General features: G+C 40.5%; 1 protein-coding gene across 1 annotated transcript in view; it reads right to left on the bottom strand.

Annotated features, from left to right (window-relative positions):
* The window catches only part of LOC138267863 (collagen alpha-1(XXI) chain-like), a 603,972-nt gene that overhangs the window by 342,110 nt on the left and 247,512 nt on the right, over window positions 1-14,350 (bottom strand). The window contains exon 2 of the mRNA XM_069217091.1: window positions 4,512-4,634. Within this exon, the coding sequence (XP_069073192.1) occupies window positions 4,512-4,632 (121 nt within the window). The 5' untranslated portion in view covers window positions 4,633-4,634. The remainder of the gene's footprint in view (window positions 1-4,511; window positions 4,635-14,350) is intronic.

Here is a 14,350-nt window from a genome sequence, read left to right as displayed (position 1 = left end):
GTTACAAACCCTCGAGCTGGAAGATTTGCACTTTGGGAATTTTTGCTATACAATTTAAGGAAAGGGTGTGTATTGTTCTGCCAGCTGTATTGTGTACATAGTTGTAATTTTATGACTACTGAGAGAGGAATTTTGGCTTCACACAAATATTGATCTCCTTGAGTTCAGAGTTTGATTGGGAAGAAGTCGAGAGCTTTCCCTTGAAAAGTGTGCCTGTTTTGCAGTTTTGTGCCTTGTTGAAAAGCTTGTGCGCCTTAAAGCAGGACTGACTTGTTTATGGTTACAAGCCGTTGCTCAGGCTTTTGGGCTGATCTATTTATTATGAATAATTTCTGCTAAAGGTGGTAGGCACAAACTATTAATTGTGAAAATCATGTGTTAAAGCCAAAAGCCCTTTCATGGTGGATTGTTGTTATTCTTACGGCTTGGAGACAGGTATTTACACAGATCTCACATATTACCATAGAAGGCAAGGAGTTTGTTGACGGTGCACTTTGAAAACTTTTATTATGCCATTCTAGGAAGGCTTGTATATTTGTTTGTCAACTGTAATGTTGTACATATGTGTCATTTTATGACTGTATACCAATAGTTGCCTTTTGAGAAAGCTTATGTGGATTCCAGTAAGCCTGAGCTGGTTATGATGGCAGGCCAGTGTCAAACACTGGAGGTCTTGTTGGTTCATTTGGAAAAGTTATTTCAGAAGCCACAGGTCTAATCTTTTTATTATGAACATTTATGACAAACTCAGTGGGCCTGACATTTATTATGAAAATAATATGTTAAAGCCAAAAGGCTTTAAGGCTATAAGAGTAGCTATTTATTGCACTGTGCTAAAACCTGTAGACAGGTACTGCATTAAATGGATTCTCAAATATACTGTAGGTTGGTGTTGGTCCCCATTACCCCCTCGCCCCACCCGAGTCACCCACTCTGACAAACCTTCGGTTAGAAGATATGCACTTTGCTAGTTCTGCTAATACTTTTAGGAGCAGTGGATTATTGATTTGTCTCCTGTAATATTGTGTATATTTATAATTGTATGACTGTATGCCTGAGGGTTGCCTTACGGGAAAGCCTATGCAGAATTCCATTGGCCTGCATTGGTTATGGTGACAAGCTAATGATTAAGCCTAAAGGCTTGATTGGTTCTCTCAGTACATTTAAGTCAGATGTAAAGAGTCTGAAAGGTTTATTATGAAAGTTATGACAGAGGCAGTAAGCCGGTTCAGTTTATTGTGAAAAGTGTTTGCTAACAACAGTAGTCTTTAAGTCTGTATTGTCATTACACCATGTTAAAGGCTGCAGACAAAATATTTTGTTACATGGAATCTCACAGAATACTGTAGAAGGCAAGGTTTTGGTGTTGGTTAACCCCATCTGAGATACACTAGGAGTTAAAGGTTTGCTGTGAGCCAATCATTGTTAGGCCCTTTTCAGTGGGGTGGTATACTGTATTCCCAACTGTAAATATATATCTATATATATGTAAGTAATTCTATGACTGTCTACCTGATGCGTGGCAGGTTAATTAATGAAGGATGCCTCAGATGGTTTTGGTGAACAACCAGTGAGGAAGGCTCTATGCTTGAATGGTTCATTTGTGAAAGTTAAATCAGGTGATTATTATGAAAAGTTATAACACAAATAGAAGGCTGTATTACTTATTGTGAAATGCATTTGTTAAAGTCAGGAGTTTTTTAAGGGTGGATTATTATTACACTCTGTTGAAGGCTATAGACTGGCATTTTATTACATGGGATCACATAGATTACTGTAGCAAGCAATGATTTTGGTGTTGGTTATTTCCTTTGACAAACCCTGAGATAGAAGATTTGCACTGTGACTATCCTTGCTTGACCATCTTGGGGGATAGGGCTGGCAGGTGTAGCTGACATACATATACATACAGAGAGAGCCTTTGAATCAGCTCTCTTGTGTCTGTTTGGGTGTCATTGCTTTGCCCCATGCCAAAATACTTCATGGGACAATGGGTTAGCCCATTTCTGCCAAAGGCTCTATTGCCCTATGAAAATGTATTTTGCCTCATCACACGTGCACATCCAGCTGAAAATGTGTGTGCTCCAGTTTCTGTAAATGTGGCCTGAGATTTAGTTTTTGGGACAAACCTATGAGACAGCTTGCTTGCCACTTATTTCATCTTAAGTGTGCAGCATCCTTTTTGGCCACTGTTCCTAAACTAGGTGGCCACCTTAGAATCACACTCTTCATAGTGTTTCATTGAATTTACTGTTCCAATTGAACAATCATGTTTAGAAGCATTATGTTGGCCACTCTGTAATAGTTATATAAAGTATACTTTTCATTCAAAGTTGGCCACCCAGTGCAATGTATACTGAGTGGCCATTTTGGAATGCTATTGGGCTTAGTGCATCATTGTTCTTTTTGCTCCCAGATGACCAGCACATTGCTTTTAAATGCGGTAGGTATGTTGGATTTTAAAATAATGATGTGTCATATACAATATCGCTGCAAGACAACCACTGGCTTCTATGTTTAATTTTAATTAAATTTTCTATTGGAAACATAGTTCCACCAAGTTTTGGTGGCATATTTTCCTTTTTCTACTTTTATTTTTTTAATCTATCTTCCGCATGCTTGTTCAAATTGTGCCTGTTTTATTGGTTAGAGTGTGTATGCAAGAATGAATAAGTAGGGTGATACAGGGTTGTGTAAGTGCAAGGAGGGTGAAAGGGGGCATGTATGTTGACTTGCTGAGATCCTGCACTCATCAGTGGCTGAAGAGGCACTTTCATTTTTAAGACAGGTCTAGTCGCTTTGCCAGTGCTTGTTGTGGATGGAATGTACATTACTTGTAGCGGACGGAGATGGTCACAGAAGCCTATTCAGGATGCCACAAGTAACCCTAGCAGGATTTGGTTTGCACATTGTTGCACACTGTAAAGTGTTATGTTGAACTTAAATTAAGCACTGGCATTTTCACTTTTTGTCAATTCCTTATGCATACTCATGCATAATAATACATTAAAAACGTCATTTAAACTAAGCAGTAGGCCATCTTGATCCTTTCGTGGCTTCCACCAAGGCAGACAGTTCTACAAGCTGCATGCTTTGACTAGGACCTGGTGTTTGAGTAAGGGTTGGTGTTACAAACCGAATAATGATTTGAATACAGGATGAGGTTAAGGTTAGTTTGGGTTAAAGGATTGGATGGATTACAGTTAGTATTAATGTAATGAAGGTGTAAGTGATGGTGAAAAAAGAAAGTGCAGGAGAGTGTTAAAAAAGGCAGTAAAGAGACAACATTTTGTAACGGAAAAACTGTTGTAAAAAACCTACGTTTTGTTCCCTCTATATATTTGAATTTGTTTAGACATACAAGTTAACCACAACATTTAAAAATTTACTTTTTAACCTTTATAATTTTGTACTCCACTTGTTTGCACTGTACTTTCTAAAATACAATGGCAGTTATTCACAAAGGTAAAAGTACATGTGAGTAAATATACACATGTATACTCTTACACTTTGATCCCTTTTGATCTACTTTTAGTTATTCACCATTCACAAGTATAAAGTGACCCAAAAGTGTGCACTTACATGTTACCAACCCCAGGTAAAACATACACCTACGTGTGCAGAGATCTCCACAGACAGGGTGGAGATCTCCGCATAAAATATATTTTAGAGACAAAGGCATAAACCTCCGCATGTTGGTTAGTGTTTCTACAAACATACTACAAAATGCAGTTTGTGAAAAGGCTCTAAAGTGTGTTTCATCAAGGAAGTTTGAGTTCTTGTTGATCAATAAATAGACAAGAGAAGTACAGGAGTAGGATACTGTGAAAGGCATGCAGAGTTACACAGTTTTGCATTTCAAATTCTGTAAATCAGTGTGAGAATGGTCTCTTTTTCATCTCAATTGTGATAAAGTGCAGTATAGGTTTAGTTCTATTCTTTCTTCTCATGTTTCATTGCTGCTGAAATGAATGAATAGAAAATGGGAAGAATATGTAAGCAATTGATCAAGAATTCTGCCTTCACCTTTGAAACATTTAAATTTGCTCTCAACAGTGTCATTGGTTGTTTTGCATGAAAACCACTTTTTGGAACAGTGTAACAGTATTGTTTGGAACAGCTAATATAACTGTTACATACGTCAATGAATGAGTAGAAATGTGGTTGTAGAATGTTGACAACGAGCATGTTTCTAAATTGGAAAGGCCTATATTTAAAAAACTTATATCTTCCATAAAAGGTTTAGAGGAAAATACAGGTTTTGATACTGTCTTTTGCAACAACTGATGCACCTAATTTGGAAATCATAAAACCACTCAGAGGGCATTGCACTTGAAAGAACACAGCAAGCATCTATCTGTAGGTCCAGGGTGGTATAAGAAGGTAATCTGATGAAAGCATGGAACTGTAGAAGGAACCATTTGTGGAAAGATGAGAAAATGCCCCCAATTCAATGCAGTTTTTAACAAAATACATTGATGTTCTTACTTTTCCACTAACAGCATACATACCAGCTTGGATATCTTCCACCTCCTCTAGATCCTGTGCAACCAGCAAGTTGATAGACAAAGATACTGTTATTAATTTTACAATCCATAACCTCATGTTGACTGCCAGCTGGGCTCCTGTCATCGCTGTAAAGGAGAGATAAATAAACAGCAAAAATCAGACTGCCTCTCTGGAGCATTCATTGTAGATAACTATTACAAATCCACCTTTGTAGACTCACTGCTCTAACAGAATAAACACTACACATTAACAGTTAAAGTATGGAGAATTATGTGAGGTTTTTCATGCCCAATAATGGACCCATTCTGTGTTTTTGTATTTCAGCAATATGACTAATACCACAGTACAAATGATTTGATTTTTATATAAGTGACCATAATATGACTTAGACACAAAATAAAGAACTGAACACAAAACACAAGTATCCAATATTTATATGTAGTGTTCATAGTGTTCATATGCATTGGGTTATATAACATAAACACTAGAAGTGCTAACTTATGAAATGTGGACAGATCACAAAATATGTTTGACTTGCTCTATTTCATGTCTTTGGTGGTGATATGTTCTGCTGTATTTTTGTGCTTATGTGTTTTGTGCTTCATTATTGCAATGTGACATTTGTTATTTTGTATTACAGTTGTTGTGTTGCATTCTCTTTTGACTGTTGTTTTTGCCCTGTTATGTTTTGATTATGTTGGCATGTTCTGTAGTTTACTTTAGACATTTCAACAAATGCAGCTACAAGATAAAACCTGCTGAGCCTTTTAAACTTTCAGTGACATGCAAATACTTGCTAGAAGTATCCAAGGCGGTAAAATAGTGTTGCTCCGACTCGTTAGCTATTTAAGACACCAGTCAACTAAAAACTGTGGCAAAGACCTTGTCCTGAATTAGCACTTGCAATGCTCCTATTATGTAATAAGGTTCATAGTCCCTGCCTCAGTTTTAAGTTGATTGGTCTTTTAAACAGTTAAAGAGTAGGAGCAGGATTATTTTACCGACTTAGTCAGTGGTAAATGGTTACATATTGTAGGAACTGTAAAGACATGTGCTGCTTTTTGATGGAATTTTTGCTTCATTTGTTAGAAATAAACAACACAAGAAAATAGTCAAGCCAGAACAGAGACACAGTAACTATAGTACAATACAGCATCACATTCCAATATTGAAGAACCAAAATAAAGCAGCTGAAAACAAAAGAACCCATCACCACCACAACACAACAAAATTCCACAAAATAAAAAAGAAACCCCATTTTGCCAATGTTACACTCCTCAGAAATAAGGAATTGTAATATGCTGGTAAAACTGCCTACACCTAGCTCTGGCTTAAGATACCACAATAAGTGTGAAATAACACCAGTCAGAAATTGTTTGGGGCCGAGGGGCATATTTATAGTTTTTGATGCAAAACTGCACTAATGCAGTTTTGCATCAAAACGTTGAGCACCGGCTTGCACCATTCCTGAGCACCAGCCAGGTGCCATATTTATGGAATGGTGCAAGCCGGTGCAAAGGGTGATCTAAAAAAAATAATTACCTGAGCTGAGTGGCGGTATGGGAGAAGGGGGTTTTGCACCACAAAATTACGTTAGTCTGGTTAGAGGCAAAAAAATGCCTCTAACCAGCCTAGAGTCATTTTCTGATGCAAAACCATCCATACCACATGACTCCTGTCTTAGAAAAGACAGTAGTCATGCCCACCACCCCAATGGCCAGCACAGAGTACCAGCGTCCCCTGGGCATGGCCATTGCACCCTGTGCCATGCAGGGGGCCCTAAGTTGGACCCTCAATGGCACTCTAAAAAATACTTACCTATACTTACCCTACTTACCTGGAATGGGGGTCCCCCATCCTCTAGTGTCCCTCTGGAGTGGGTGGGGTGTTCCTGGGGCTTGAGGAGGGCACCTGTGGACCCATTCCATGGTGTTTAACCATGGAAATTAGTCCACAGGTGCCTAACGCCTGGTCTGACCCAGGTGTTAAATAATGGTGCAAAGCAAGCTTTGCACCATTATTTAGCCGCACCTCCCTCCCATGCATCACTTTAGCACGGGGGATAAAAATGGGGCTATGGGGTTAGCACAATTTCTTTAGATGGGAATGCCTACCTTGCATCCTATTGGCGCAAGGTAGGTTCACACATCTAAATAATGGTGCAAACTCCAATATTTTGACGTTAGACATGTCTAACATCAAAATATAAATATGGAGTTAGATTTGCCCTGAATTTACGTAAAACAAATGAAGCACATTTGGCGCAAATGGAGTATAAATATGCCCCTGAGTGCATAATGCTACATCACATTAAGAGAATCAGAACATAACCATAAGAGTTTATGCACATCACTAACTTCCAAAAGTTATTAAATATGTAGGAAAGTGATGGCTGTAGATGTTTCGTTCTACACTCATCAAAGCACAATTATGCCTTGAAGGTGATTGAAAAAAATATGAAAAATACTTGATTATATTTTTTTACTTACATATTTCAAGAACAAAATGATGCACACATTTTTAGTGTCTTTATAAAGATAATCAAAGCTTCTAATGACTAGTGTGTTCCATCTCTTTGTTATCAGCCCAAGTGACCTACTGAACAAGAAATCAAAGTCTCCTGTATGGTCTCCGCTGAAGACATCTTTAGCTGTCTGTTGGCAAGACCTATCACTTCCAATACATTACATATACATAGAGTAGGTTTTGAGTCCGCCTCTGCTCATTACTGGATGGATTATGGTCAGTCTCACCTCCCGGCTTTTTAATTTAATAGCGATCCTCCTTATTTTTCTGGTTGTCCCACCCAGATGCATTTTCATCTCACAGTGTCTTGGTTGGTTGAAGTACCTTTCCACTGGTGGAGCCACCACCTTTTGATACAGTTCAATTGAGGCATTATTTTGTTCTCCTTGCTCTGTTTCCCTCCCCCATCCTTCCCCCCTCTCTGTTAATGGTCCATCCCTTTTTTATTTTATTCCCTTCTTCTTTTTCCACCTGTACACAACATACTCTTTTCCCCGAAAGTTGCCTTACTAATCTTTGGATGGCACTCTCGATGGTCACCATGGATGCACGTACATACACAGCGGCCAACTTTCCACAGAATTTGTAAAAATAAAATGCTTTCACAATTGGCCACCATAGGTGCGCATGCATTTGCAGTGGCCATATTCCTATTCCATAAACCAAAAAGAATTGGCAAAGCCAATAGTTTTAGTGGACAAGACCTATTGGCTTTGCTGGTGCTCTTTATTTCACCAATTAGCTGTGTGTGTAAAAATAGGGTACATCAAAACAATTTGACTCCATCATTGTTAATTATTTTATAAGGTCTTTGAGAATGATATTTGGTTCACATTATGGCCCTCATGAACCGCTGCGCTGAAGATCGCCAGTGCATGCGGTTTTCTGCGCTGCGTATTATTACTGCTGGCAGCCCTCTGTCCTATTTTGGATGGAGAGCTGCCAGCAGCCATACTGGCGGTCGGCGGGGAAGTGGAGGTTGCTCCACCTCCACCGCCCCGTCATCAGAACACCGCCCACCGAATCACATCCCATGATTCGGTGTGGCGGTGTTCTGGTGACGGGAGCTGGCGGTGGAGCAGCCCCCATGGATCCCGTCCCCTCCCGGAGGATCAACGGACAAGGTAAGTTGATTGTCCGTTAGGCGAGGGGGGTCGGGGGGTGTTGTGTGTTGTGTGTGTGCATGGGGGTGTGCGTGGGTTGTGTGAGTGCGTGTATGCATGCAAGGGTGTGTTGTGTGTATGGGAAATGTGTGCAGGTCGTCTGTGTGCATGTCTGTATGTGTGCGGGTATGTGTTGTTGCAGTGTATGTGTGCGTGTAGGGTTGTGTGTCTGTGCATGTTAGGGGTGGGGGTGGGGAGGGGGTGTGTGTTTGTGCATGTTGGGGTAGGGGTGGGGAGGGAGGGTCCTGCCACCTTTGGAGGTGTGGGGGGAGGACCCCGGGGTGGGGAAAGGGTGTGGGGGAGACCCCTATTAGTGCCAGGGAAGGAATTCCCTGGCACTTATAGTGCCTACCGCCATGGATTTTGTGGTGGTTCCAAACCACCCAAAATCCATGTCGGTATGCAGGGTCGTGATACCGCCGGAGGTCTGGTGACAGCCGCCGGGCTGGAGACCGAAGTCTCCAGCCCGGCGGTCGGAGTGGAGGATGACCATGGTGGTAACCGCCATGGTCATAATTCCATTTTCTTTCCGCCGGCCTGTTGGCGGTATTACCGCCAATTCTCCCCCGTCCGCCAGGGTTGTAATGAGGGTCCATATCTTTTCTTTTTAAGAAATGTTAGGTTCCCTCCTCATTCACTAACTTCAACTCTGTTATTACAAACAGCTAAGTGCTATCCCCACCTTTTCCCAGGTAAGAAGATTAAAAGATAAATAAAAGATTTATGTTGTATGTAGCAAGTTTGAAACAAAATGGTAATTACCAAAGCAGGATAACTAAATTGAGTAAAATAGGCAACATTGTAAACATCAAATGTATATTTCCTGGAGACAATTAAACCTGTTACTGTTAATGCATGTGACTGCTGTGTGACTGCTGTGTATAACTAAAGTTGTACGCTCTCTCCATGCACGCATAAACTATAGGCCTGATTCACACAGGTATAATCACACTTTTGTGTAAGTTTAAATTTTTTGTATTCACAAACTAGAAGTTAATAATAGGTTTAGGACTGCGGAGAGTAAGTCAGGGCAGACAACTTTGCAGATTAAAAGATAGACCTGCCAAACCTTTTCATGGGCAGATTTTTCCGCCCTGATTGCAGAGTCTCCACAGTCATAAACTTACTAAATCAAAGTTTGTGAAAATAAAAAAGTGTCAGTTTATCTTTGTGAATCAGTATCCAGTTTTCTTGTGATTGGTTTTCACTTATGAAATTAGTAACTTCTAGGATTTGTAATATTTTTGCCTTCTTTTGACTCATTTGGAACCTTGATACCAATGATGCAGAAAAGAAAAGGCCAGGACTGAATATATTTTGGGCTGAAGTCACAAATGATACAGAAATCCATGCGACATAGACAGAGCTACTAGAATTATGTGGCAATGGAGGATGAATTTATGAACAAATGTTGACCAAATGATGTGGCAAAGGAGAGGCGAAGTATGATTCATTTATACAGCACAATCTCTAGCAATAATTTTGAGCTAATTTCACTGTTTAGCTCTCATTGCTACAAAACGAAACCAACTGCTATACAAAACGCATATTATTCCTGCGAAAGAAAAGTATACAGACAGAACCTCCTATTAAGAACGACTTTTACCAAAAAATTATGATTTTTTGTCCTAAGATTGTAAAGAAACGCTATATTATTTGCACTGTCCTTTGTACCCCCGAAGTAAAGTACAATTTCGCAGTGAGCTTATGTGTATTCACTTCTTTTCCTGACATGTACAGCACTATTCTGTGCATCCTGTGATTTAACAATTCTCATCAGTTTCAGTTTTAGAATGTGTTAAGACTAAAATACATCTGGAAGCACCTCTTTTCATTAAGAAACAGCTCTGCAGAATAATATTCTACAATGCACATTTTTAGGTCAGGCGTTTGCCAAGATCTTTAGAGATTTTCTAAAATAGTATGTATACTATACTTCCCAATAGGGGATTTTAGCCAGCTTGCTTCATCCATTTGTAGGTCGCTCTGTCATCCACATTTTTTTCTACACACTACAGAATACAGCAGGGGGCAATTGGTCAGTCCACTTCAGCCATTACTGACCTCAACGTGGGGGGTGGCTTTCTGCTCGTTCACAAGGAGCACATCCACACACCAAGCAATTTCCTTCAATGCTAGGGACCACTATGGCAATGCATGCTTTATTAGACCAAAAATATTTTTGTTTTTAACTAACATGTTCAGTTTTTTTTTATAATTGTGGAGCCCCAGCCTGCCTCCAACACCACTCCTAATACATTTTTACAAAACTCATTACAAAACAAAACAAGCATGGCCAAGCCAAAGGAATGGTAGTCGGCCCCAGAGCTGTTGCTTTGTCATTGCTTGTTTATATATTTATCTCGCCAGAAGGTGCCTTATAGATCAATGGAGGATGTTCACACCATCTGGGAACAATTGTCACCATTTTAACAGTAATAAACACCTCAAAATTGACCAGTTAACTTAATCAAAATGAGTTAATCACCACTAAACCCTTTATGCAACTTTTTAAATATTATGATGCATTTATGCTAGAATCACATGCAAATTAGTAAGCAGATGTTGCATTGTGTGCCAAGTATGTCAGGGGCTACGTGTGCTAAGTGTGACAAAGTTTCATGTATTGAGATTAAAACAACATTCATAGATCACACTATTCTAATGGTGCTGATAATAGATGTACAATTAAGATTTACTTATTTTCAGGTGTTCACATAATCCGGATGAGTGTGCAATTGAAATGTGCACAAATCATAGTGCTCCAGCATAGTTATGGTTCCTTAGCTGCATTGCAATTGGTGGTCTGTATGACGAACAATTACTTAAAAACACAAATTTTTAAAAACTTCTCTGCTAAAAGCAATCTATTTTTCTTGTGGAGAATCGTCTACCTCTACACACATATGCAATTTTTGGTTATATTTGCTTCTTACATTTGAGGTGTGTTCCTGATTACTGAGGTAGAAAAGAATCTGCAAGACATTTGTGAATACCCATAAGCATACAGGTTTTTTGGTTCCCACCACCATTTTGGAGAAAAACTGCTCAGGAGACAATTCTTTCACCCCCTAGTCGGAGAGTTATCTCAAAAAGCAATCAACAAAATTGGATAAATCATACACAAATGTAAATCGTTCTGCTAATGGAAACATCCACTGATACTGAGAATCTGAATAAGGAAGTTTCCACCCAAAATGTCAGCATTTGCACACAAAGGTTCCACATATTGTTGTGGGTTAATTTTTGCACCGTGCTTGGGCACATATGCTTTAGCTTAGATTAGGCATGCAACCTGTGTCCTTTTACCCAGGTGTATGCTCTAATTTCATGTTTTCATTTTCGTCAGACTGCTTTTCAGCGGGGAGGTTGTTTTCCTAATCAGCTGTGATTCTGCAAAGTGTTATGATTATTTTCGTGCACAACATTTCACCATGTACTTCTGCCCAAGGCTGACGAGAACAGTACATGATAATCCATCTAGGATTGTCTCCATAAGAGTACATAAACAGTCCAACACTTAGGCACATGACCACGTTAGGCCTATATCACAGAACTGAAACATGTTTCTCATAAAACCTTCGTACAGACCAAGGAAAAAAAGGGAGGTCATTCCAGCCAGGATACCCATCCACAATGTATGCCATTTCACTACTGACCTCAGCCTTGTCTCTACAGCCAGCCAAGGAGACTGTGGGCAGACCCCTGTTCTTAGGTAGTGAGGGTGGGTGCTCCTCTCATGGACTAAGTACGGACAGATTGGGCTATTACCGCTATGCTCTCACTAGAAGTTAGGGGTTAGGTAGGATTCCTATGTACATGCTATTCCAATTTGCTTGGGTTGCGTATTTTCTCTCACTGATCATAACAGTCCTAATCTTGCTATGTCTCATTGCCCTAATAATTGAAGCTCATTTATTTTATCGTAGGTTGCAGTCTTTTCAGTAAATGTATTGAAAACCATTTTGCATCTTTTCTTTGGCCTACGTGTGTGTATGAGACCTTTGCTAAGGAGAGAAAGGGGTATGATTTGTCAACCATGACTTCCCTGAGAGGTCACTAAGTATCATGTGTCAGGTTGCCAAAAATCACCTTTGCTTTCTATGTGTGGGTGAAGTGCTGCCAGCTAGCTGAAAGGGTTGGGTCAACAGTTGTCAAGATGGTGTTGGACTGAATCAGTCACCCACAAGCAGTGGTGCCACCGCACCGAATCCAGCAGTCTTGTTCAAATAACGAGAGTCCTAGGATATTATGTTTCATTGTTAAATATCCCTCAAGAGATCTGACAACTCTAAATTTAGTACATGTTCATCCTAGAGGGATGCAAGTGTCGAAAATCAGTGCTGCATGTGTAGACTCATAACAAAGTGACCAAGGACTAAATGGATTCATAGAGAGCAGAGAATTGCAACTTACAAGTGATCTTCCTTCAAGGAGTAGAATTTATTTTTTTCAGCAAAAGGCCAGGTATTAAAGATGCATTCACCCAGCACTACATTCTTCATTACAAGTGTGATTTTAGTGGTAATTGACTCTGAATCTTCCCAAATAAATATTGTGAACTGTCCTTTTGTCCATCAGTCTGTCTCTCCTGTGCTTATATATTTGTGCCAACTTGTGTCCTGTCTTGATTGCGTGTATACGTGTCACAGCAAGGATGCCATGGACCCTAATACAAGGAAGGAAGGAAAACAAGCCCTACTTCCTCTCAGTGGATGCACTAAAAAGTAGCCCTGATTGGGGTGCGGTAGGTCCCTCATACATGCATAGCAATCTGTTCCCAACTACCCTCAGACTCAATCCACAGCTCCCCACTGAGTGCCTTGTTCACCACTTTGTCCTCTATATGGGTTCTATTCTAGGATAAAACAATTTGATATTTTGGGATGCCGAGTTACAGTACTATGCCAGGCTTGAAATTAAATTCCTCATAATGCCCCTCTTTTTAGCTTGACCACCTCCTTTCTTTTACTTTCAGTCACTGTCACTCCCTCTCCCATCCTCACAATCCCTCTCTCATGCTTGCCCACTTGCACAGCCCCTTTCACTAACTCAGATATCTCTAAAGATCTTATCACTCCCTCTTTCTTCCATACGGACCCTATAATGATTCCCTCTCTTTTATTCTCACAGCTCCTACCACACCTCTCCCATCCTTCTTACCTACTCATTTCTACATAGCCTATCCACCCCTCTCTCATCCCCACAAACCCTAGCACTTCCTTTCCCATTCTGACAAACCATATTTTATGTTCTCCCATCTCAGGAAATGTGACCACTCCATCCTTTCTCCAACAGTCACAGCCTGTCACTTCCTCTGTCATCCTGCACAGACAGCATCACAAACCCTTCCATTCCCATGGGGCCTGTGCCATAATGCAAAATGATGGAGTCTTACTGCAGAATGTGATGAAGGGCTCCTGAGTCTCCCATATTCCACAGATATTAATTGGACTTGGGCTGAGTGGACCTCCTCAAGGTTTGGGGGACCCTTAAGGGCTACCCCCCACACACCACAGGGGCTGCATGGGCCTGTGTTACGCTCCTGCATAGGACTCTTAATACATTAGTCCTTATGCAAGTAGCCTTGCCTTTTCTTCTCACCTTTGCTTTCTCACCCTTTCTTTCTCCCATTATACCTGTATTTCAACTTCCCATTCCCCTAGTACCATCTGTTCCCCAGGCCACTGCTGTCAGTTGAAGAGAAGCAGTGCCACAGGGATCGCTTGGTATGAGCCCCTACCTTCTCAGGCATTGTGGGAAAGCTCCAGACACAGTGCCACCTCTTTTTTCACTGTCTCATATTTAACAAATATGTTGCTATAGAGGAACCTTTGGGAGTTCAATCCTCCAAGCACTATATATGAGTGATGATTGTTACAAAGACTGGCAGGTCAGGCATAGATGCTTAGAGCACAGGCACAGGTGCCATGGAGGTGGCCAGATCCAGATAAAAGTTAATGCGCCACAAGAAACACCTTAGGCTTTGCTGGTAGCCAGCTGTTGGTCTGCTAGGAAACAGTCTGAACGTCATCCAGCACCATTGCACTGCAACCTAATTCAAAGCACAACTGAACATTTCTACACCAATCAGCATAGAGAGAGGGGTGCTTGCAAGCATGCGGTGCAAGGGTTCCTTCTTAGATACATCA

Source organism: Pleurodeles waltl, chromosome 2_1, assembly GCF_031143425.1.
Source record: "Pleurodeles waltl isolate 20211129_DDA chromosome 2_1, aPleWal1.hap1.20221129, whole genome shotgun sequence".
In the NCBI taxonomy this organism is placed as follows: Eukaryota; Metazoa; Chordata; class Amphibia; order Caudata; family Salamandridae; genus Pleurodeles; species Pleurodeles waltl.
This window is presented reverse-complemented; position numbering and strand designations above follow the sequence as displayed.